Source organism: Ursus arctos, unplaced genomic scaffold (assembly GCF_023065955.2).
Source record: "Ursus arctos isolate Adak ecotype North America unplaced genomic scaffold, UrsArc2.0 scaffold_34, whole genome shotgun sequence".
NCBI lineage: Eukaryota > Metazoa > Chordata > Mammalia > Carnivora > Ursidae > Ursus > Ursus arctos.
This window is the reverse complement of record NW_026623030.1, coordinates 2438536-2462847: the sequence shown is the minus strand read 5'-3', so window position 1 is coordinate 2462847 and position 24312 is coordinate 2438536. Positions and strand designations below refer to the sequence as shown.

Below are 24312 nucleotides of genomic sequence, written 5' to 3'. Positions count from 1 at the left end.
TTGATACAGAGACCACAGCCTGACCCCGGCACCCTGTACCTGCTCCTAACAGTATTGCCGTGATCTCTGTGTTAGCGTCACTGGCTCTGTGGGCGCCTTTGAGGTGCCAGACACCATGCAACCTCCTTTCCACACATGCGCTAACCGTATGTCATCTTGCAGGGAAGGTGTCTTTATCTTCATTTTAGTGATGAGGGGACTGAGGCTCGGGATCATGCTGCCATTAGTATAGGAGCAGGGGTGTGAACTGAGGTCTGTCTCCAGAGCCCATAATCTTTCTAGAATCCCACAGTTTAAAATTAAATAAAAATTTTTAAGTCCCACAAAAATACCCCACAAATCCAGTTTTCTTTTAATGGTACTTTCACTTCCTTTATCTGTCAGATAGGTAAGGAGTACAGATGTTCAGGGTGACAAATTATGTCACGAAGATGTTCTGAATTTGATAAATTGGTTCATGTAATGTGTTTGCCATTTTTCTGGGCGGCTTGGGTGGCTGGGTTGGTGCTCTGCCCCTCCTGTCACCATGGGCGCCCGCTCAGTGAGAGAGCCGACTGAGCGTATGCGCCCTCTGTGCTGCTTCCAGGCAGTCATGCTGGACTCCACGGATGTCAACCTCTGGTATAAAATTGGACATGTGGCCCTGAGGCTCATCCGGGTCCCCCTGGCTCGCCATGCTTTTGAGGAAGGGCTTCGGTGCAATCCTGACCACTGGCCCTGCTTGGACAACCTCATCACTGTCCTGTACACCCTCAGCGATTACACAAGTAAGTCGGGCTTTGATGACTTTCTCCCATGCGCTCGTGTTTTGTGGACAGAGGAGGGAGGGCAGCTTGGATAAGTTGGAGGCCAGGTTAACACTGAAGGACTTTCTGCCTGACTGTCAGGAAGGGAGATGGCTTTGCATTCCTGCTTTATTGCGTGTGTCTTTCTCACTCAATTGAGAATTCTCAAGTGCATTGTAGTGATAGGTAGCACGCTCTCTGAGTGGTTTTCCCTTTGCTTATCTCATTTCATCCCTGCATTGTCCCATCCTGCGCCAGAGCCTGTTTCTATAACTCACTGACAGATGGCCTAGCAGTTGCAGCTTGACTCCTGGTGCTGGGGACCTCACTACCTCTTGAGGCGGTCCATTCCTTTGTAGAGCAGCAGGGCTACTGGAAAGGTCTCTGCCTGATGGAGCCCTAGTCTGCCCTCCAGTTGCTTAAGTTCCTTGGCTCTAGCCTCGCTGTCTGCTCTGTAGAGAACACCTCTGTCCCTCGCGTGGGCTGGTCTTGAGGCAGGCACACTGATTAGGTGTTCCAGGAGCCAGCCTCCTCTGGGTGTCCTCCGAGGCCAGAGAGGAAGGAGGCTCTCCAGGAGTGCTCAGAGCAGGTCTGAGCGCATTGGGAGCCCAGGGCTCTGTCCGTTGACTGTGTATGCTGCAGGCTGGCCCAGTGTGTGAAGGTGCTCTGTACCTGGCTGGGCCCAGTTACTCTTTTTAGGACAGACATGCCAACGAGCACTTGCTATCACTTTCAAGGTTTAGGCCTGGAAGACTGACTGGTTTTCCTTCCCTTTTTTAAAGACAAATAGTGTGGAGTGTTTAGAGAGGTGCTAGGCCCTGCTCACCCTTCCCCACATCTGGTTCTCCACAACTACTTTTTAACTGAAGGAACGTGTGCGTGCACACGCGCATACATACACACACACACACACACACAGACACAGAGTAAAGTGCGCAGTATGTATATGTGAAACATGTCAAGACGCAGAACATTTCCAGAGCCCCAGAAGGCAGGCTGCTTTGGCTTCCATTCCAGTAGTTACCATACCGGAGGCAATCTTGATCTCTCTCCCTTTTGTCGCCAGAGAGGAGCTCTGCTTGTTGTCAAGGCTTCTCTAGGTGGCATCAGGTGGTGGTGTGTAATCCTCTCAGCCTGGCTCCCTGGGCGGTGGTCTTCCTGTCTGTGAGTGTACCCAGGCCATCACTCGGGCCTCTACTGCTGTGTTGTCTGTTACCAGCATCTACACAATTTGACCGTTCTGTGCTTGTGGGTCGTTTTCAGGTTGGTTCGTGCCTACCACTGCTGTGAATGTCCTTGTGTGCGTCCTCTGTTGGACACGGCTCTTGTTCTCTTGTTTGCCCCAATTTTCACGCCAACCAGCAGAATGAGATAGTGTTGGTGAGGTACCCTTTGGACTCTCACAGCTCCTTCTTCGAGAGGTGTTTAGGCTTCTCTTGGAAGGTTTCTGGCAGCTGGGGTGCTACCTGAGGTGGACAGTCTTTTTTTTTTTTTTTTTTTTTTTTAAAGATTTTCTTTATTTATTTAACAGAGATAGAGACAGCCAGCGAGAGAGGGAACACAAGCAGGGGGAGTGGGAGAGGAAGAAGCAGGCTCATAGCAGAGGAGCCTGATGTGGGGCTCGAACCCAGAACGCTGGGATCACGCCCTGAGCTGAAGGCAGACGCTTAACCGCTGTGCCACCCAGGCGCCCCGAGGTGGACAGTCTTGTGTTCTGCCTTTCTTTCCCCAGCCACAGGGTTTATTTCTTTGTACCCCTCTCTCATGGTAGGAGAAGTTGTACTTGGTAAACTTTAGTCCTTGGGGGAAAACAGGCCTGGGGGGCTGAATGGCTACTCTGTCTGGGAGAGCCCTGCCCTGATAGGCCTGACACGCATTTATTGATTCCTGTACGTGTGTGTGTGTTTAACTATAGACTCCATGCCCAGTGTGGAGCCCAACGCGAGACTTGAACTCGCGACACAGATCAAGACTTGAGCTGAAATCAAGAGTCAGATGCTTCCACCCAGGCGCCCCAGACCTGACACTCATTTAACCCCAAAGTAAAAGCAGCATGTTAACTCCCAGCATGTTATCGACTCCCAGTGGCATTTATCCACTTCCGATGGGTAGGCAGGGGTGCTTGGGGTTGATGCCTGCTGACCACCTCTTGTTCCCTTGGAACTTCCCAGGGCTTCCCATGTGGGAGCGCTGGTGTAGTACAGCTAGTGTGGTGAGCTTTACTGCAGCCAAGACACCTGCTGAGGTGTCACCAAATGCTCAGGGCCTCCCTGGTTTTCGCTCTGGGCGTCTCTGATGGCTACGCTCGTGTCCCGCTGTGGTCCCAGAGAAACCGCGTTCTTGTTTGTGTGGGGCAGGAACCTCTGGGCCATCTGTGCAGCCGTTCAGTCAGCAGCTTGCTAGGCTGTGCTGGGACCACCCAGACGCTCTCTGTTCATAGGTCACACAGCCTTCGTGTGCGGGAGGCAGTGTGGTACCTGTGGAGCTGTGTGACCGGGCTCTGCTCTCTCCTTCCATGACACTCTAGGAGGACACCACTTCCTTCCATCTCTTAGAGCTCCCGTGCCCACATCTCTGCTTCTGCTCTACCTTTCCTTCCTCCTCACCCGTGGCTCCTTCTTTGTCTGGTTATTCTTGACGGCAGTGCTTGCAGTCCATCTACACTCAGACTCTGAACTGAGCAGGGCACGGCAGTGCTTCCAGTGCCCAGTTGGAGCAGAGCTGACACTTAGCTGCACTGTCCTGTTTCCCTGTGTGTTCGCAGATGAGGCCTGGTGGCACCGGGCCTGCCGGGGACTGATTTATGGCAGTCATATCTGTCAGGGGCTAGTCCCACTTACAAATACCAAAGACTTTCCTAGTTCACATCGCAGCTTTGCTTCGGGACTCCTCGCCATCCCGTTTTTTCTCTTGTGTTGCTTTGCCACTCCTGGAGGAGCTGGAGAAGGATGGGCTTTCCAGATTGTTGATTTGAGAAGGCTCGTTGACATGAATGATGTACATGCCTTTAATTGCAGGCAATAACTTTTTTTGGTAAGAACAGTTTAAAAAAAAGAAAAAGAGAAGGAGGAAAATTGGAAAATGCAGATAAGCAAAAGGAGCAGAAACCGGTTTTATGTGTACAAATGGAGTCACACTGTGTGGTCCATTTGGTTTCCTGCCTGTTCCCCATGCCGTCTTGGGGCCTTTCTCTGGCCAGCGAGCACGCCCCTCAACCATCTGTACAGCGGCTGCTCAGCAACCCAGTGTGTGGACTGGGGAGCTTTCCTTAACCAGGCTCTCCTGGTGGTACTGAGTGCTTTCCTGATTTTTTGAAGGCTCTTTTCCACTTAGCCAATAGCTAATCACTGTGGGCCTGTAGGTTTTTGCAGCAATTCTTAGAAGTGGATCGTTGGGCTGAGGGTCTGTATGTAACACCCACGGCTCTCTGGAAAGGTCGTCCTACAGTTTGTCCTTGCCCATCGGCATTTGGCTTTGCCTCATCTGCTGTGGGTACTAGTATTTTTAGTATCTTTCCTGGTTGAATCAGGTAAAGTGGTATCTCGTTATTGTTTGCCAACATTTCTTTGATTCCAGAGTAGGGATTTTTTCTTGGTGTTAACTGGCCAGAGGTTGGGGTGCACACTCAGAAATCATATTGTTTCTTTCCTTACTAGCATGTCTGTACTTCATCTGCAAAGCTTTGGAGAAGGACTGCCGGTACAGCAAAGGACTGGTTCTCAAGGAAAAGATCTTTGAAGAACAGCCTTGTCTCCGGAAGGACTCCCTCCGAATGTTCCTTAAATGGTGGGTCCTGCCTCTTCCTGTGCTGGTTCTGCACTCCCCTCTCCCCCAACAGTGTGTGGCTGCTGGAGAGCAGGAGGCATGTATACCTCCTTTCAGGTCCTTACTTCTGGCAGTTGAGCCCCTGCACTTCATCCCCCACTGCACCCCTCACCTGGCTTTGATCTTGCTTTGCCTATTACTCGCCTGTGTGCCTAATCATGGTGGTGCCTCCTTGGCTGTCTGCTGCCTGCCTTTCCCACTGCCCTGCCAGCTCTTGGCATTCACCAGCTCTCTTCTGGGTGCTTGTGGTAGCCTGCTGTTCACCTTGTCTGCCCTCCACCTGCTGTTTCCGTTTCCAGGGCTTTGCTCCCAAGTGCTTCCCAAGTTCAGTCTCCCAGATATGACCTTGACACCCCTGCCTTGCCTCCAGGACAAAGCTCATGCTCAGAGCATCACCCAGGAGGTCCTTTACAGTCTGACCCCCTTAGTTCTCCTTGCCTCCTATTTCTCCCTGCCCTAGGTCCCTGACAGATTCCAGGCCTGGCCCCTGTGCACTGTCCTGTCCCTGTGCCCCTGCTCCCTCATGCCCTCACCTGCAAGGCCAACTTCCCACCTCTCCACCTGTCTTGCCATTGCTCCTTCTTCATGTTCCAGCTCCCAGGTCGCCTCTGGGCAGCTTTCCAAACTCTGGCTGCCTCCCTCCCTCAACCCTCCAAATGAACCGAGTCCTCCATCCTCTGGTCCTTGGTCCCTGCAGCTCAGCTGGTGCGGGGTTAGTGGTTATTTATCTCTGTGTCTATCCCTCATAAAGCTGTATTTCTTGTTCATATCTGTCCTGATGGTACTAACCGTCTTAAGAGAGAGATAAAATGGAAAAGTAAATCCATAAGCAAGTGACTTTGTGGTAGAGCCCTGCTGAGAGGCGTCAGGACAGCGGGGCAGGGCAGGTATTGCCGGGCCGCCTTGGGTGGAGGAGTGTCTGTGGGAGGGCCCTGAGGCCTCAAAACCCCTGCCCTTTCTGTGGTTGGGCTATACCAGGGACTTTAGTGAGCTGAGGTTAGTCAGATGACTTTTGGGCTGAGCAAGATGGGTAAGTTACATTCTTTTACAATTCTCTGTAAATAATTGAGAGCAAGGTTTTCTTTTTCTGAGGCTTTTCTGACATTACTGTGATATTGTTAATACATATGAAAGCCCTTTGCTCAATTTTGAATTGTAGAGGGAACCAAGGGTATTAGTCACTTGTATTGTATGTGGGTATTAAGAATGCTAATTACTGCCCTTAGAGGCCAGACTCAAGGGGTTATTTTATTTGTAGAAGAATTAATACAGATTAAAGGGTATTAACTTAACTGCATCCCTGTCTGTAAAATTTCAGCCTTGGCTCTAGTTTGTAACATTGTAATTTCTCTCTGTCTCACACGCTTTTAGTGACATGTCAATCCACGATGTGTCGGTAAGCGCAGCTGAGACGCAGGCCATTGTAGAGGAGGCCCTGGGGCTGCGGAAGAAGCGACAAGCGCTGACCGTGAGGGAGAAGGAGCCAGACCTGAAGCTGGTGCAGCCCATCCCCTTCTTCACGTAGGTCGCCCGGCTCTCTGGGGGTGCTGGGTCAGCTGCTGGGGCCTGCACAAGAGGGAGAGGCCCTGAGGCCTGCCGCTGGGCTGATGTGAGCGGGGGTCGGGTGCATGCCAGACAGACACCTAGAGGCGCGCACGTGCATTTGGCCGCCAAGAGGCAGGCCAGGCCTCTCCCAAGTACAACCAGTTGAAGTCTCTCTTTGCTCTTGCTGTTCTTGATGCCAGCCACCTGCCACATCCCTGCAAGCCCCCTCTGTCTGCCCTTCCCAGAGGGGAAAAGGAAAGTAACATTTGCCAAGCACTGGACAGGCGGGAACTAGGTTCAGAGCAGTCAGATGGTGAATGGAGAGTCTGGAGTTGATCCCAGATGTGGGCTCCATGACTCTTGAGCCCCTGCTCTCCCTCCAGGGCCACGCGGGGTGCGCTGGAGGATGGGCCTCCGCATAGCCCTTGTGAGTCCCAACAGTGTGTGAGAGGCCCCCCAGGGAAGGGAAAACTGGTATTGGCAGCTTCCCAGAGCTGGGATCACTCAGCCCCTTAGTGTGATTTGGTGTGTGGTTTTTGTTTTTAAAATTCTGACTTCAAATCTTGACTCTTTAAATTTAGCATGCCTTGATAGCAGTGTTCTCATACTCAGGGGCATTGTCCCATAGTGGTCTGTGGCTCCCACCCTGGATCAGACAGACCTGGGGCCAGTCCTGGCACCCCTAAGTGGGTGACCTGGGATGCTACATGCCACTTTTTTTTTTTTTTTTTAAAGATTTTATTTATTTATCTGACAGAGAGAGACAGCCAGCGAGAGAGGGAACACAAGCAGGGGGAGTGGGAGAGGAAGAAGCAGGCTCCTAGCAGAGAATCCTGATGTGGGGCTCAATCCCAGAATGCCGGGATCACGCCCTGAGCTGAAGGCAGACGCTTAACGACTGAGCCACCCAGGCGCCCCGCTACGTGCCACTTCTAAAAGCAGGGAGAACAACCCTCACTCACAGAGTTGTTGTGATAGTGAAATAAACAGCGGCAGGCCAGCACAGAACTAGCATTTCTGCACACACTCAGGAGGGGCTGGCTTTTGATCTGTGGTACAACTGCCTGTGTATGTTAGTGTCCCAGGAATGTCTTCCCGCCCGGACCCTGACATGGTCAGGAAGTTGGGGCTACTCTCAGACTCTTGTCAGATGCCCTTCCCATTATTTTGTCAGCTGGGTCAGGAGCCCCATCCTGTCTGAGTGTGGACTCCCTAGCTGAGACATTTGGGAGTTTGGGAAGAGCCCTGAGTGCCTCCCCGTTACAGAGCAGGAGGGGAACGCCTGAAAACGCTGGAGAGGGCTGGAGAAGGTCCTGGCGATAGCACTAGAGAAGTTGTGAACTGGTGTCACGGCCACCCTCATACACAGGGAAGGCCAAAGGGAAGCATGAGGGAGATGGGCTCGGCTGGAGGAAGCCTTGCTTGGCAGTGAAGTCTGGGACTGGGTTACTAGAGGAACGGTGTACAGTCCCTCTCTGGGAGGAAAAGGGGTTGCGCTTTTAAAATAACCACAGTCTGTCGTAGGGCTGGGTACACTTCTCCCGCAAATGACCAGGTGGTAAATGCTTTAGGCTTTGTGGGCCAGGTACCGTCTCTGTTGTATATTCTTCTTGGGGTGTGTGTGTATGTGTGTGAGTGTATGTGTGTTGTATGTAACAACCCTTTAGCTGGCTCTTAGCTTGTGGGCTATATAAAACAGGCTGTGGGCCACGGTTTGCCACCCTTTGGTCTATTCAGTGCCCACTAGACAAGGCACGAGTAAATGAAATTGTGTACTTAAAGCATTAGATGTAAGATTCTTCCCCGGGTGCATGTAGTGTTTACTGAAGACAGGGAAAGAACTGGTTGGAGATCCCTTCCATTCCTAGGAGCCTCTGTTTGGTTAGATTCTGGATTTTAGATCTTCCATTTTCATTCTATCCTCAGCATTTACTGGATGCCAGCTTCATGCCAGGCACCAGGCCCTGTGCTGGGGACTCAGCATGGTGGGCGTGGTCCCTCTTTGGGGGCGATCTGAGGGGTAGTCAGTCATCCAGAAGAAAAGGCACATGCCCCAAGCTGATGAACCCTTTGAAGAGAGGAGCACAGCACCTTGGGGGGAGCTCATAATGGGGTCTGCACTGCTTTGGGAGTCAGGGAAGGCTTAGGTACTGGAGCTAGAGTCTGACAGAGGAGTGACATTGACCTGGCAGAGAGGCTGGGATCAGGGTGAGGGCCTAGTTTTGGGGCAGAGAGAAGCCTGTGCAAAGGTCCTGTGGTATCCAGGGGTCTGATTTTGTTTGCAGAACTGAAAGAAAGCTATCATGGTGGGAGGGTCGGGGTGAGGGTGGGGTGTGAGATGAGGCCAGGTGTGTTGGCTAGGTCAGGCCATGCAGCACCATGAGGCTGAGGGTGTGGTGTTTAGCCTGAGAACATGGGAAGCCATTCAGAGATGGGTGGATGGATATATCATACCACATCATATCATACCACAGTGCAACAAATAACACAATGTAAAACATGAAGCAAGAGACTCTACAACAACACACGGCACCACAATAAAACACACACGTGAAGCAACACCTATCGCACAGCATACAGCATAGCACATAATAAAACACACAATGGTCTTGGTGTGTGGGGACTCACAGATGATTTAAAAATTCGGCTTTGTAGGGAAGTAGCTTTTGAAGTGAGTCAGTGGTTTTCATGCCTGTCTGGTGGCGTCTGAAGGTGCCTGGGGCAGGGGTGCTTCAGGGCTTGGGCCAGGGTGAGGGGAGGAGGCTGCTGGGCTCTGCTCCCGCTTGGTCTGTCCCATCTCAGTGGTTTTAGACTCAGGATTTTGTCCGTAACCACGATGACAAAACCATGAGCGCTCCTGCTTGCCCTCATGGAGATGGCAGCCTTGGGGCCATCTCTGCTGCCTCTCCAGAGACCAGCTGGCCCTGTGCTTGGAACACCCAATGCTGGGTGCTGACCAGGTGCGGTGACCCTCTCCCTGCAGCTGGAAGTGCCTGGGAGAGAGTTTGCTGGCCATGTACAACCACCTCACCACCTGTGAGCCTTTGCGGCCCAGCCTTGGCAAGAGGATTGACCTGTCCGACTACCAGGACCCCAGCCAGCCTCTGGTGTCTTCTGTGGTGGTGGCACCTGTCAGCGTGATCCAGCCCAGCCCCGTCACCGCCAGCCCGGCTGTGGCTGTGGCAGAACCTGTGCTCTCCTATGCCCCCGTGGCTGCGGCCAGCTTCCCACTGCACAGTCCCAGCCTATTGGAGACCGGCGTGCCTGTGGGTAAGGAGACCTCCTGGGGTCAGCTTTTGGAGAGGCCCCATTTGTGGGGCAGGAGTAGGTGTTGGGGTGCCCTGGCCTCCCCAGAGGGATAGGTCTTGCTGATGCTTCTGGCCCAAGGTTTATTAAGTGGGAGCCCCCCAGCTCTGCAGGGGAGGCTGGGCTGCTCATAGGGCTGTGGCTGGTTAGGAGCCACTTCAGCAATGAGGCCCCTGAGGGGAGGAGGTCAGAGCTCAGAAATGCAGCTTGGGACTGCTCAACTCCTGGCTGCCAAGTCCTGGCGGAGGGGGCAGGGGGCGCTCCTATCGCTTGTAACATGTGAGCTGGTGGGGCCCTCTGCTGGTCCTGCTCTGTTGCTGGCCATGCACTGCTTGTAGGACACTGAGTTTTTGGACCTTAAGAAAGTCAGCAAAGTTACCACTATATGTGGTAGTATATTTTTTAATGGTTTTATTGATTTTTATTATCGATGAAGTGGTAACAAAATTTCAGACAAAAGTTCCCAAGCCTTTTCTTGATTTCTTTGTCCCTGAAAAAAAAAAACCGCTATCTGGCCGTTGAACAAGTTTCTGAATGAATGTGTATATGGTGGTTCTAACTTTTTTTGCTTAATCATACATGACACTCCTCTGCTCTCTGTATAATTCTCATGATTCTCTTGCTCACGTCCTGTCACGGGGTGCTCAGAAGGTCCTGGGGGGTGGGCAGAGTTAGTGTTGCTGCCACTTGCTCTGTCATGTCCCAAGTACACGCACTGATGCACCAGAGGCTGTCACAGCCAGCCGGAGGCGGTTTGGGGGAGGGACTGCTGGAGACCCTGGTGTTCTGTAGCCCTGGAGAGTAATCTTCACATCTGGCTTGTGGGTTCAGGGAATTTGAACAAAGTGTGAGTCAAGTATTTTGAATTTGAAATTAACTCTATTCAGGACTCTTGTTAAAGAAAAGATGGGAGGTCTTTTGAACTTCAGAGATGAAGATGAAACACACTGGTAGAGTTAGAAAATTAGGGGCACTGATGTGCCTGTGTGGTGTGTTTTCTTACCCCTGCCCTTTGTAAGATTTCAGTTTGCACTCTTTGTGAAGGTGATATTTCTGGGGGAGATAAATCCAAGAAAGGAGTAAAGCGGAAGAAGATTGCAGAAGAGAGTGGAGAGACGGCGAAGCGGCGATCTGCCCGTGTCCGAAACACCAAGTGCAAGAAAGAAGAGAAGGTGGACTTCCAGGAGCTTCTGATGAAGTTCTTGCCATCCAGGTACCATGACCACTTTTTCTCATTTGTGGAGACAAGCAAACCTGCAGACCTCTAGCCCACACCATGGATAAAGTTTCTCTTTTCATTGCCTCCCCCTCTTCTGGGCACCTCCTTTGTTTTCCCATAACATCTGTGCCAATGACCAAAGCACAGATCTCACTGGATTGGGGTCATGGGTTTTTCTCACTTCTTCTCCCTTTGAACTTCCTGAAGGTAGGAATCATGACTTACACATCTTTCAGAGAACCAGATACTCCCTGGGCCCTCAGGAGATGGATGGATCACCGAGCTGGATGCCACTCACTCATGTCCTCATGCACACAGAGACACCCACTTGCTGGGAGGCCTAGGGCTGCTGCTTCTTGGGTGCAGACTCTGGGAAACCCCACAGAAGGGAGCACCCGTTCCATTTCAGGAAGTGTGCATGTGCTTGGTTTCTCCAGGCTCAGTAGCGTTCCCTTGAATTCTGAGAAGGAGGAGGACAGGCTTATAAATCCTTCCTTGCTTTCACTAGTTAGTGTTCTCAGAGAAGCCTTATGGGAGGAGAAGGGTCCAGGCTGCCCCTAGCTGGGAGGGGCCTGGGCTCCTGTGCTCCTTAAGTCAGTTTTCACCAGTGCTTCTACTTTTTGTCCTTGTCTCCCAGCTCCTCCAGAGGCTCCAGAACCCTCGATTACTCAACCATCCCAGCCACCATTGTTTATGGCGCCAATGCATGGGCCTAATGCCTAATGCCTCCTCCCCTGCCCTTAGTTGAGTGGAGAGAGCAGCTCTGTTTCTGCTGCTCCATCATCTTGCTGCCGTCTGGCATTTGGTGGACGTTTCTTGTCTGCTGGGGCTTCCTCTCCTATCCCCTGTACCTTTTATGCCTTCACAGTTTTCAGGAGTGGAGTTTGGGAGCTAACCATGTGTGTTCAGTATGCATCCTTTTTTTTTTTTTTTTGAAGATTTTATTTATGTATTTGACAGAGAGAGAGGGAGGGAGAACAAACCAAGGGAATGGCTGAGGGAGAGGGAGAAGCAGGCTCCCCACTGAGCAGGGAGCCTGATGTAGGGCTCGATCCCAGGCCCCTGGGATCATGACCTGAGCCAAAGGCAGACATTAAAGTGACTGAGCCACCCAGGCATCCCCTTCAATATGCATCTTTAACCAGGAGTCCTAAGCTGGTGGTTTGGCATGTGACAGTTTATTTTTAGGGGTGACAACATCCACGTGCAAGAGGAGGAGCTAGAAGCTTTAGGTGGATTGTGAATCCATTTTACAATAACATTCCCAGTTTTCCTCATTTGTTGCCTTTCTTTCTGGGGTGAAAGTGAAGTGCTTGCAAATCAAGGTTGTTCTGTGTAAGTGGAGGACACAGTTTGTGCTCTGATAAATTTCTCCTCAGGGTTAGTGCCAGGAGCAGGTCTCCCTTCAGGAGAGCTGCAGGATGGGGCTGTTGTTGCTGATGCCAAGGGATCTGAGTGACCCATCATTTCTCCATCTTCCCCTCAGCCCTGCTGAAAGGGTCTTACTCTTTTTTTTTTTTTTTAAGATTTTATTTATTTATTAGAGAGAGAGAACAAGAGACCACAAGCAGGGGGAGCGGCAGAGGGAGAGGGAGAAGCAGGCTCCCTGATGAGCAGGGAGCCCAACTCGGGGCTCGATCCCAGGACCCTGGGATCGTGACCCAAGCCGAAGGCAGACACTTAACTGACTGAGCCACCCAGGCACTCTAAAAGTTTTTTAAAAGTAATCTCTACATCCAACGTGGGGCTTGAATTTATAACCCGAGATCGAGAGTTACATGCTCTACTCACTGAGCCAGCCAGGCGCCCCTCTTGCCCTCTTTATGTGGAAGGCCTCCGTTATCTTTATTTTAATTGTTGGTTCCTGTGTCTGCTTCTTCGAATGGCCGGGCAGGGACAATGTGAGAGCTTGCCCAGAGTAGTCACCCTGGGGGTGTGCGTGTGCATAAATAAATGAAGCCATTGAAGAGTGCCCTGTTTTATGTGTTTATGCCCCAGGGCTGCTTGGTTGAGGGGAAGCTACAGGTTGGCCAAAACGTGGTCCTTGGAAAGTACTGAAAGAATGGTCCTCCCCAGGCCCAGGGCTTTGTGGGGAGCCATGGAGGGCCCACGCTCGGAAGGGGCTTCTGTGCCCCCATACTCCACTCACCCCACTTTCTCCTTGCTTGTTGGGCTCCCCTTAGTCTTAGAACCTACCTGGTGCTCTTCTGGCCTGTGCCTCTCCACCTGTCCCTGTCCTGCTTCTTTGCACAGCCACATCTTTTCCTCCTCCACTGTCAGCATGGACATTATCCTCTCTGAGAAGCCTTCCTGATTCAGCTCTCCAAAGGACGTTCCCTGTGACCCTCTGTCTTAAGCACTCTGTGGTGGTTGGTCCTTATTTGGGCTCTTTGTTTCTGTGTTTCTGTTAATTGTCTGTCTCTCCCATTTAGAAGGCAAGCTTACTATGGGCAAGCTTTGCCATACTCTCAGCTGAATTCCAGGGCCTGACACATGCTCAGTAATCAATAGTCCTGTTGGTGGAATGACCGAACGAGTGAGGGTATGGATGAGATGCCAGCTCACAAAGGCATGGAAAGAGGCAGAGCCTCCCGGAGGCCTGGATTTTGGACCCCTCCGTCCACTTGCTGATTGGCGTCTTCTTCTGTCTTGCTCTTTCATTTCTCTAATTGGAAGAATTCAAGTGCTCATGTCAGAATGTGTTGGTATGGGTTTTGTGATTTTGGTGTGTTCTATGCAGGCTAAGAAAGCTGGACCCCGAGGAGGAAGATGACCCATTTAATACTTACGAAGTCCAGTCAGAAGCCAAACTGCAGAGCTTCCCGAACATTGGCCCTCACCGATTGTCATACGATTCGGCTACGTTCATGGAGTCTGGTAGGAATTGAGCAACTTGATCAGTCACTGTTGGGAAGTCTTCCTCCCATTATCCTATAGCCTGCTTAGGTTTTGTTCTGGGAGAATGGTTCTGAGATGATATTTAAAGCATGGTCAGGGGTTTGCGTTTATTTGTCTTGGGCCTGAGCTCCGTGGTCCGCTGGGAGGTCTGCTGAAGTGTTAGGCTCATACTTGACCATGCTCCCTGAAGGATGTGTGCTTCCCGCTGAAGCCGGGGGCGTGGCTTTGCACGTCAGCGCCCGTGACATAGCTGTTGAGTGCGCATCCTGAGGCAGACATGCAGGCTGGCCCTTTAGTACCCACCGCAGACCCGGGGTGGGGGGCAGAGAGGCTTGCTCCCAGCCGGTGAGGGCTGCAGGCAGGGTTGGGGCCCAGCAGCCTGGCCTCAGCACCACCGTGTGGGAGGACACAGGCGCTCTTCTGCCTCTGCCCCCGCCCTGCCCCGCCCCACCCCTGCCTCTCTCTTCTCCCAAAGAAAACGGGAGACGCTGGCATGAAAGGTGCTTCCTGCAAGTCAGCCGTTTCTCCCTCCCCGGGCAGAGAAGCAGGACGTACATGCATTCCTGTTGGAGAACCTGACCAACGGGGGCATCCTGGAGCTGATGATGCGCTACCTGAAGAGCATGGGCCATAAGTTCCTGCTGAGGTGGCCGCCGGGCCTGACGGAGGTTGTGCTCAGCATCTATCACAGCTGGAGGAGGCACAGCACCAGCCTGCCCAACCCGCTGCTGAGGGACTGCAGCAACAAGCACATCAAGGTCTGGGCGGGGGCCTCCGGAGGGCTGGGGCCGGGGGGTGGGCGCGTGGACCTTCTCTGGGTCTGGGGTTGCTGTCCCATTGAGCCTGCTCGGCTGCATCCATTTGTGGGCCGGAACCTGGGCCTCTGGGGAGTCATGGGACCTGGTTTGTGTCTAGAGAGATCCCTGGTGGCTGAGTGGAGGCTGTACTCGGAGGTGAGAGTGGGCACGGGGCCATTAGAAGGCTGTTGCCGGGCGAGTGACAGTGATGGCAGTGGGGTGGAAGGTTCTGGAGGTAGAGCTGACAGGATGAGCTGTAGGTGGAGGTGAGGGAATGAGATGGTGGACAGGGCTTCTAGGGCTGGCCCAGGCACCAGGGCTGGTGGTGGGATGGCTTACCGAGGTGGAGGAGAGCCAGTGGAGAGAGTGGGCTAAAGTGAAACATTCAGCTGTGTTCCAGGTACCAGGGACTGTTGCCAATTTTTTTAGCGGGTGAGAAGATAGAAGTGCAGAGACTAAATAGGTTGCTTAGGGAAGTGGTGGGGCCCGCTGTCAGAAGGGGGCTGACCCAGGCTCATCCTACCCGCTGACTGCACTCCGTACCCCAGGCTCCTCCATTCGGAGCTTCCTGAGGCTCAAGGGAACACTGGATGCTCTGGTCCCCTTCTCCTGTTACAGGAGGAAGGCTGGATGCCCGGGAGGGTGCACTGGGAGCCTTTAGAGTCCATCTGGTGGTCTTTCTGGCTGGGGGCACAGAAGGTAGAAGAGCTCAGGGGGTTTGGCAGGTCCTGAGGGCCATGTGAGTCCGTACGCCCTCCACAGGGACAGCTCAGGGACTGCATCCTGCCAGTTGCTGCCCATTAGGCCTGCTCCCTGAGGAGCAGTGTGAAGTGGCTGGAGGAGGTGAGGCTTTGGTCTCCAGACCAACCAGGTTGGTTATTTCTCAGCTTTGCCCACTTGGCAGGTGCCTCCTTATTGCTGAACCTCAGCTTCCTTGTGACTGTGGAGGTGATGTCTTACCCAGCCACTTTTAAGGCTTGAGTCCTATAGTATGGATGCAGCATCAGGCCTGACATTTGGCAGGTGACAGAGCTGCTTCTTCCATAGGCCTGTCCCTTAGGACTGAAGACAGGTCTCCAGCTCCTCCCAAGTCTTGTCCCAGTGTAGATCCATGTGCCTCTTTTTATGTCCTGGCAAGTAGCCACTGATTATAAAATGGAAAGTAGATTGAAGAAAGAATTATATCTTTATCAAAGTAAGTTTTAGTTTCATTTCGTCCCATGCCTCACCGTTTGATGCTTCTTTGTGACTCCATTCCTGACCTTCTGGTGCCTGTCCTGCAGGATATGATGTTGATGTCTCTCTCCTGCATGGAGCTCCAGCTGGACCAGTGGCTGCTGACCAAGGGCAGAAGTTCTGCAGGTAGGAGTCATTCTGTATTCTGTCGTAGGAGTAATTTTCTCAATCCTCAGCAGCCAGGAGGAAATGGGAGTGGGGAGCCTGACCTGTGGAATTCAGACTTATATCTGCAGTGGCCACATTTCCTGGGTTGGCTTGTTGGACTAGGGAAAATCCAGGGTCTTAGAGAAATCCTTCGGACACTCAAGAAGTAGTTAGTTATAGCTGAGCCCCCAGAGGGAGCCACCTGCCTGCTTTTTCTGTTATTCAGGATTAAAGTAAGTAGGATCTCAGATTTCTCAAGTTATCACCTGACACTTTATGTGTCCCAATAAGTTCCTAGATGATGTGACTCATTCTGACTTTTAAACCACTACCTGGTAAACAAAGTTCAGTATGTAAAATGTGGGCCCTTGGGGTCTCTGCATCTCTGTCTGATTTGTCTGACTTCTCTGATGCTTGCCACTTGAAGGGCTGTAAGGCTCCAGGGGGCTCAGGGTACTCCTGACACTAAAGCAGGTGTGGTGAGGGCTAAGGGCAACCTCTAGGGAGCAGAAGGGTGGCTGAAATGTGCACATGAAGTTGACTTGTTCTGGCCTGAATGGTTTTCAGTGTCTCCTCGGAACTGCCCTGCTGGTGTGGTGAATGGCAGGTTTGGGCCTGATTTCCCAGGAACCCACTTCCTGGGGGACCTCCTACAGTTGTCGTTTGCCTCATCCCAGCGGGACCTGTTTGAGGATGGCTGGCTGGAGTTTGTGGTCCGCGTTTATTGGTTGAAGGCTCGGTTCCTGGCACTGCAGGTTGGTTCTGTGGTCAGCATTCCCTGATACCCAAAGGGAAGGGAGAGAGCTGGATGTATTGTTGAGGATATGCGTGCATGTGCACACGTGACACCTGCCCGGCGCTGGGCTCAGCGTGACGAAGTGGGATGTGGTGGGGAATCTTGAGCCTCAGATATCCCAGCATGCCCCCCAGTCTGTACAGCATGTCAGCACGACCACAGAGCTCTGGAAGGGACCTCCTGTGCACCCTGTCGACCTCCTCACTCAGGATTGCCTTGGGGTCTTGAACCCTTTGCCTTTGTTTTCCTGAGAGTGCCTGAATGAGTGCACAAATGGATCCAGAGCTTTCTAGAAGGGAAAACCACCTATCTTGTATGAATTCTTAGAAGGCTTCTCAGAGCCTGGTCTGGATGGCCAGGGTGCACTGGCTGTTACCCAGCACCTCACATGGAGGTACCTGGTGCACTGTGGTAGAATGAGTAAGATGGTCATAGTTGGTTCTGGAATTAGGACAGGCCTAGGTTCTAACCCTGGCTCTGCTATTTATTTGCTCATGATCTTGAACAAGACACTCAGCCATCCTCAAGTGTCCTCAGTGTCTTCATCTGCAACATAGAGTTAAAGATACCTTTCCTTAGAACTGTGGTGTGAAGTAATCATTTGTTCGTTCATTCATTCATTCAACAAATACTTGTTGAGCCCCAGGTGTGTGCCAGGCCCCCTTTTAGAATGTGTAGTAGTCACTGGACAAAACCGCCCTCTTGGTGCCTACAGTCTAGTGGGATCAGGCAGATAAGGCACATGGCACAGCACAGGCAGTTTCCTTCCTTCTGCCCCTATCCCTCGACTGCTTTTCCTCTGACCAGGGAGACATGGAGCAGGCCCTGGAGAACTATGACATCTGCACAGAACTGCTCCAGAGCTCCACTGCCATCCAGGCTGAGGCAGGGACTGAGCAGAGAGACATCATCATCCGCCTGCCCAACCTCTACAATGATTCAGTCGTTTCCTTGGAGGAGGTGAGTGGGAGTTACTTAATGGGGTTTTCTTGGTCAAAGATTTATTCTGGGTTGGCCCAGTTAGACCAGGCCTGCCGTGTCCCTGTGGAGCAGGAGAGTGGCCCATGCGCTGATCGGGGCTCCTTCCTTCCAGGGTAGGGTGAAGGGGGGGCCTGGGTGAGGCAGCCCTGGTGCATGAGGGCACCTTGGACTCACAGGCACACCCCTCTGAGGGAAAGCTCGTCTGGCTGGCAGAGGGCAGGAATGGAGGGAGGCCTTCCCCGGTAAGATCTAGAGTGATCATTGCTCAGCTCTCTGGGCTGCATGCTGCAACAGCTCCAGCAGGATTAGAGGGAAACTGCTGCAGAAGCCTGCAGTGCTGGTCTGGCAGTGGGTTGGGTCAGTAGTACGGGGCACATATGTCAGGCTCTGCCCGGTTCTGATCCTGTTCTTACTGCGCAGCCTCAGACCCCGCCACGTTCCACAGCTATGACATGTCCACAACAGCTGAGTGGCCTTCAGACTCTGACAGAATTTTAATTTTCTGGGCAAGGCCAAGTGCAGTGCCCCTGCTGCCTTCGTTCTGGGGGTCATAGCAGAATTCCTGCGAGGAGAGGATTCTGTGGGTCAATGCTGTGTGTCAGTCTCTGGACCAGGGCTCGCGCAAGTCTCCAGTGGCTTCTGGTTCCTTGGTTCCAGGAGTCTGGTTCGCTGTCCAAGTATTTTGGGAGAGAATTTTCTGAAACCTCTCTGTTTTTGGGGTAGTTTTTGTTTTTTGCTATTTTTGTAAGGTACTTAAGTAATCTCTATACCCAAGGCGGGGCTTGAATTCACGACCCTGAGATTAAGAGTCACGTACTCCTCTGACTTTGCCAGCTAGGCGCCCCATTTTTTGCTTTGTTTGTATTTAAAAGAATTGAGTGCCTTGACCTTAATAGAAGTACTTTTTTTTTTTTTAAGATTTCATTTTTTATTTATTTGATAGAGAGCATGCACAAGCAGGGGCAGCGGCGGGTAGAGGGAGACGGAGGAGCACCCTAACAACTGAGCCATCCAGGCGCTACCTAATAGAAGTACTTTTTATAAAGCATTTGTTTAATGTAAATGCTGGTGTACTAATAGGGAGTCTACTTCCGTACTCCTCAACTGGGTCTAGTAGATGCAGACACTGGCCGGATTCAGAGAGGATGTGAGGGTTTGTCATTGAGCAGCATGTCTGGGCCTTTTCCAGATTGATAAGAACCTGAAGTCGCTGGAGCGGTGCCAGTCCCTGGAGGAGATTCAGCGGCTCTACGAGGCTGGGGACTATAAGGCCGTCGTGCATCTGCTTCGCCCCACCTTGTGTACCAGTGGATTTGACCGGGCTAAACACCTGGAGTTCATGACTTCTATTCCGGAGAGGCCGGCCCAGCTGCTGCTGCTGCAGGTGTGTGCTGCCACGGTCCCCCTTGCCCTGATCTCGTACCTTCTTTGCTTGGTTGTGAGTTTCTTCTCTGGAGGCTTTGACGTGGCCCTCAAGAACACGCACCTAGAAGAGAAAAATGGGAGTAAAAACTGCTGACTGGCACCCAGGAAGATGCTAGTTAGAAGACGCGGTCAAGACTGGGGGAGAGCTGGAACCTAGGAGTGCAGGTTCCAGGGTTCTGTGTGGCTCAAGGTGAGCCAATACTTGAATCGGATTGTCTGCCTGGCAGACGAGGAAGGATGAGTAGTCAGGATGGCACCCATTGATCCACCTGTTTGTTCATCTGCCTGTCTTTTTATATTACCTTTGAAATTAAGTCTTGAGTAGATGTTAAAATAGACAAACTATACAGTATAATCAAGATCAAATAAATACCCATGTACAATCACGTGGTTGAGAAAAAAAGAACACCACTGAGCTGCCTCCGTGCCTGCCTTCTTCAGGAGGTGAACACTTACTGAGCACTGGGCATCAGGATCTGCTGGGTGCCAGGCAGTTACTCAGTCTCTCTGTGCCTTGCTTCCTCATCTCTAGAATGGAGATGATCGTTGTCCATCCCTCAGATGCCCACTGCAGGGCTTCTACAAGTTAGTGTGTGTTGGCACCATGCCTGGCATGTAGCAAGTGCCGTATGGGTGGGTGCTGGCTCTCGCCCGTGCTGTCATCCTTGGGAAGCGTGGGGTTGGATGATAAACACGGATGGTTATAAACATGATGTGCTTAGGGGCATTGGGTGGTCTGGTGTCCTGTCTCTTATGGTCCACACACTAATCACGTTCTATTTATTATCTTATTGGGTCCTTCCCCTTCAATTTGGAAAGAGAGCCCAATCTTCTCCCAGGCTTTTTGCTCCCATTATGTGAGACATTTCAATTAACTTTCTTTTTTTTTTTTTTCTTATATCTAGCTTTTTTTTTTTTTTTTTTTTAAGATTTTATTTATTTATTTGACAGAGAGAGAGAGACAGCCAGTGAGAGAGGGAACACAGGCAGGGGGAGTGGGAGAGGAAGAAGCAGGCTCCCAGCAGGGAGCCTGATGTGGGACTCAATCCCAGGACTCTGGGATCACGCCCTGAGCCGAAGGCAGATGCTTAACGACTGAGCCACCCAGGCGCCCCTCAATTAACTTTCTTGAACTGGGAAATAGTTAAGAGGTGCAGCTGTAGAAGCAGATGAAGGCATCTCCATCCTGGTGAAAGGGGAGGATAGAGTTGGTTCTGGGAAGGGAAGGGAGGGTGGGAGGGAGGGAGGGGGAGGAAGGGAGGTTCCAGTTCCTGGCAGGGGAGGGTCAGGCTGGCCCATGCCGAGATCAAGGGATGAGATGTGTCTGACCTCAGTTACCATGGAAGTTACCATGGGGGTGGGTGGGGGGGAACGGAGGAGTGTCCAGCGTGGCTGCCTATGGAAGGGATGGCTGGGTGTACTAGGGAGGCCATTAGTTGGGGAGAAGGAGGGAGAGGCTAGACCCCACTGCACCTGTTAAGATGGCCCCAGTGTTGAGATGTCAGTCTGCTCCTGTCGTCCAGGGCCCCTGGGCGTGGCAGGGCACTCCACTGATGGGTTGGACGGGCATTAATACCTGAGAGGGCTGGGCCAACTGCTGTGGAAGCACCTGGTTTTTATTTTGAGGACAAGTGACTGTTGGTTTTTCCTCAATTTCCCATTGAGGGGGGTCTGTTTTCTTGTTGATTTAGAGTACGTTTTACATTTTAAAGATATTCTTTCTTTTATCAAATGTTGCAAATATTTTTTCTCAGGTTGCTTTTATTTATATTTTTATTTTAATGTTTTTTTATTATATTATGTTAGCCACCATACAGTGCATCCCTGGTTTCTGATGTAAACTTCGATGATTCATTAGTTGCATATAACACCCAGTGCACCATGCAATATGTGCCCTCCTTACTACCCATCACCAGTCTATCCCATTCCCCCACCCCACTCCCCTCTGAGGCCTCAACTTGTTTCTCATAGTCCATAGTTTCTCATGCTTCATACCCCCTTCTGATTACCCCCCCTTTCAGGTTGCTTTTAAATTGTGGCTTTTTTTTTTTTTTTGACGTGTAAGAGTTTTGAATTTTATGTTGTTAAATCTTATGATATTTTTAAAAGTTTGCGATTTTGTTCATTATGCTTAGATAGCCTTTCCAAGAACGGAAGAATATTCGTCCACTCATTCCACATACATGGATTGAGTTCCTGTAGTGTGGTTGGCACTGGACAGGGGAGAGAGGCCCCCTTTGGCCAAACCTCTGTTTTAGAAGGGAGGCAGACAAGAAGCATGTCAACGAATAGATAAAAAGTATATTTGCCTTTGCTTTCTTCTAGTGGTGTGTGACTTTTGCATTTATTGTGCTTCATCTAGCTTTCCTGGAATGTGTCTGTGGAGGGGTCTGATTTGGAATCTTCCCTTCTAGCGGTATGATGGCTCTCTTTCCTTGTTTAGGCAAGCTGCTTTTAATGTTCTTCGATATAATTCTGTAGTTTTTTTCTGGTTCAATTGATTCTAAGTTCTTGGTATTTTTGGTTGCGACTTTGAGCAGGATCTTTTTGTTGGTCATTATATTTTCTAACTGTACATTTCTGGTTTATAGGAACCCTGTTGATTTTTGCATGTTTATTTTAAATCTATCCACTTTGCTGCATTCCCATTATTTCTGATAGTTTCTGCTTGTTTGGGGTAGATGATCATGTTGCCCCCAGTCGGCGGTGATTTGGTCTCCTCATTTGTTGGCAGTTATTCTTGTGCTTTTGAGCTCTTTCTAGCCCTGAGCCCTGGGGATTATGTCACATTAGAGCACTGCTGGTGGGTCCTTGTCTTGTCCCTGACTTTCATGGCAGCGCTGGCTGCACTTTCATGTCTATAATCTTTATCCTGCTACAGAATAAGCCCCTGCCCCTTGCGTGATTGGTGTTTGATCCGGAGGGGTCAGCTGGGGCCTTTGGGTTCCATGTCTGTGCCCCATAGGCTGCTTCATGCCTCTGGCCTCCTGCTAAAGAGTGTTGGCTTTCTCTAAAGAAGCACAGGCCCCGTTTTCCTGGCAATTAGGGCTTTTAAGTTGGGGGTAGTTTTGATCTGTGTTCAGACATGGCAGCGCATCCCAAAGGCAGTTTGGGGCACCCCTGTCTGTCACTTCGGAGGGTGGCAGCGGCGTCCATTGTGTGGGGCTGTGGCCCGGCCTCAGCTGCAGCAGGGGCAGAGCCTGACAGGGCACCGGGCAGCAGGTGCTTCCTGCTGCTCTAACAGGCCGCCTGCCCCATCTGCACATTCACAGCCAGCCTGAGTTTCCCCACACGGCAGCATGGGGATGAAAGCAGCTGAGACTGAGATGCTTAAGTGGGTTATGTTCTAGAGCAAAAGGAGAGGGAGCTGCACAAAAAGCGATGGCTCCCAAAGAGGATGTTTTAAAATCGCGTGGTGTGCTGAGAGCTCCTGCACGTGCCGAGCGGGCTAGTACAGCAGCCCAGTTCCTGCTCCCAGTACCTTGCTCCACCTGCGTACCTAGGGACAGCGGGGACTCTTCGAACCGTGACCTCAGCGCTGCCTGGCTGGTTGCCCTCCTTCACAGAGAGAGTCCCTCCCTGGCAGCCTGCCCTCCCTGCTGAGACCCCTCCAGAGCCACGGTGCCAGATGAGTGCATGACCGGGTGGCCTGGGGCCCGGTGGCTCGGGGTGAGAGCTGACAGAGGTGCTGGGGTCACTCAGTCTCACCTTGGCTGCTCGCCGGCTCTGTGGCCTCATCTGTGTCCCAGCTTCATAAATGAGGAAACTGGGGTACAGAGGTCAAGCCCCTTTCTGAAAGCCCTCTGGCTAGCACACGCCATGCTGTGCCTGCCCTCACAGATGCCTCAAGGCCTGTGGAAAGCCTCCGCTTCCCCTCTTTTTGGACTGCCCCTCAGTCCTGAGGACCAGGCATGGAGAGTGCCATCATGGTCCTCTAGTGGTATGCCGTCCTCCACCTCCTCGCCCCTCCCTGTGCTCAGGACTCCTTGCTCCGGCTAAAGGACCACCGACAGTGTTTCGAGTGCTCTGACGTGGCTTTGCACGAGGCTGTCCAGCAGATGGTGAATGCGAGTGAGTCTGCAGCCAAGGAGGAGTGGGTGGCCACGGTGACCCAGCTGCTGCTGGGCATTGAGCAGGCACTCTCGGCTGACAACAGTGGCAGCATCCTGAAGGAATCGTCTTCCTCCACTGGCCTCACCCGGCTCACCAACAATCTCATCCAGGTAACCTGCCGCTCCTTCTTGCGGACATCCCCTTGCTTCATAGTTCACCGGCTTTGCTACAACCTAGGCATCCCAAGGGGATGTGTTGGCTTCTCTGGCTGCAGGAAGCGGGCACCTCAGGTGGCAGGTGGCAGGTGGCTGTGCACTGGCTGCACAGCTCCCTGGGGCTGGTCGGGTCTGGGGGGTGGAGAGTGCTGAGCACTTGGCACCACAGGGTTCTTCCAGACCACCCCTCCCCAAGGGGTGGAATCAGACTCAGAGCAGGAGGCCCTGACATGAGTGCAGTGAGCCGGAGGTGGGGCTGGGGCTGGAACCCCAGGTCCTCTGTGTCCCCACCGGGGCTTTCCACCACACCACATCAGCCTGGCTCTCAGAGCTAAGGGTGGTCACAGCACTCCATGTTGTCCAGGTGAGCTTCATACAAGGGAACCTTCCTTAAGCTTTTTTTCCTGACAACAACTACTCAGGCCGTCAACAGGTCCTGCCAAATCCATGTCCTTAATGTCCACATTCTTTGTTTCTCCTCTCCGTCTGCAGTGCTCTGCCTTAGCCCAGGCCACCACTGTCTCCTCTTTGAACTGTGCAGTTTGCTCCCTGCAGTCCTTGCCCCCTCTGCCCTCCCAGTGCAGCCAGCACCCCGACATGGAAATACCAGTGTACTCCTCCCTCTCTTCAGCCCTTCATAGTCCTCCGGGTTGCGCATCACCCAAGGTGCACGATTTCACCCAGCCTCCTTTACTCCTCTTTCCCTTCCTTGGCTGCCTCTGGGCCTCTGCCTGCATGCCTGTCCTCTGCCACAACTCCTGCCCTCTTCAGTATTGGTTCCACCACAGCCACTCACCTGGAGTGTCACCTCCACTCCAGGAAACCTCAGAGTTCTCCCCTGTCCCCACCCCCTCCTCTGCGACCCCACTGTGGCCCTCATTTGCTTTAATTGCAGCGGCCATACTGATTTTGATTCTTAATTTTTTTTTTTAAGATTTTGTTTGTTTGTTTATTTGAGAGAGTGAGAGCGAGCAAGCGTGCATGGCAAGCAGAGGGAGGAGCAGAGGGAGAGGGACAGACAAGCAGACTCCATGCTGAGCGTGGAGCCCAGTCCAGGGCTCAGTCTCACAACCCTGAGACCATG

The 24312-nt window shown here is 52.0% G+C and overlaps 1 protein-coding gene across 3 annotated transcripts in view; it reads left to right on the top strand.

The window, feature by feature from the left end:
* CABIN1 (calcineurin binding protein 1) overlaps positions 1-24312 on the top strand; it is a 151405-nt gene that overhangs the window by 18690 nt on the left and 108403 nt on the right. For all 3 annotated transcript variants that reach the window (XM_044379954.3, XM_026487907.4, XM_057305903.1), the window contains exons 6-17: positions 587-767; positions 4442-4571; positions 5982-6131; positions 9139-9425; positions 10506-10674; positions 13421-13557; positions 14119-14336; positions 15659-15737; positions 16326-16513; positions 17362-17514; positions 18725-18919; positions 22941-23183. In XM_044379954.3, coding sequence (XP_044235889.1) covers positions 587-767; positions 4442-4571; positions 5982-6131; positions 9139-9425; positions 10506-10674; positions 13421-13557; positions 14119-14336; positions 15659-15737; positions 16326-16513; positions 17362-17514; positions 18725-18919; positions 22941-23183 — 2130 coding nt within the window. The remainder of the gene's footprint in view (positions 1-586; positions 768-4441; positions 4572-5981; positions 6132-9138; positions 9426-10505; positions 10675-13420; positions 13558-14118; positions 14337-15658; positions 15738-16325; positions 16514-17361; positions 17515-18724; positions 18920-22940; positions 23184-24312) is intronic.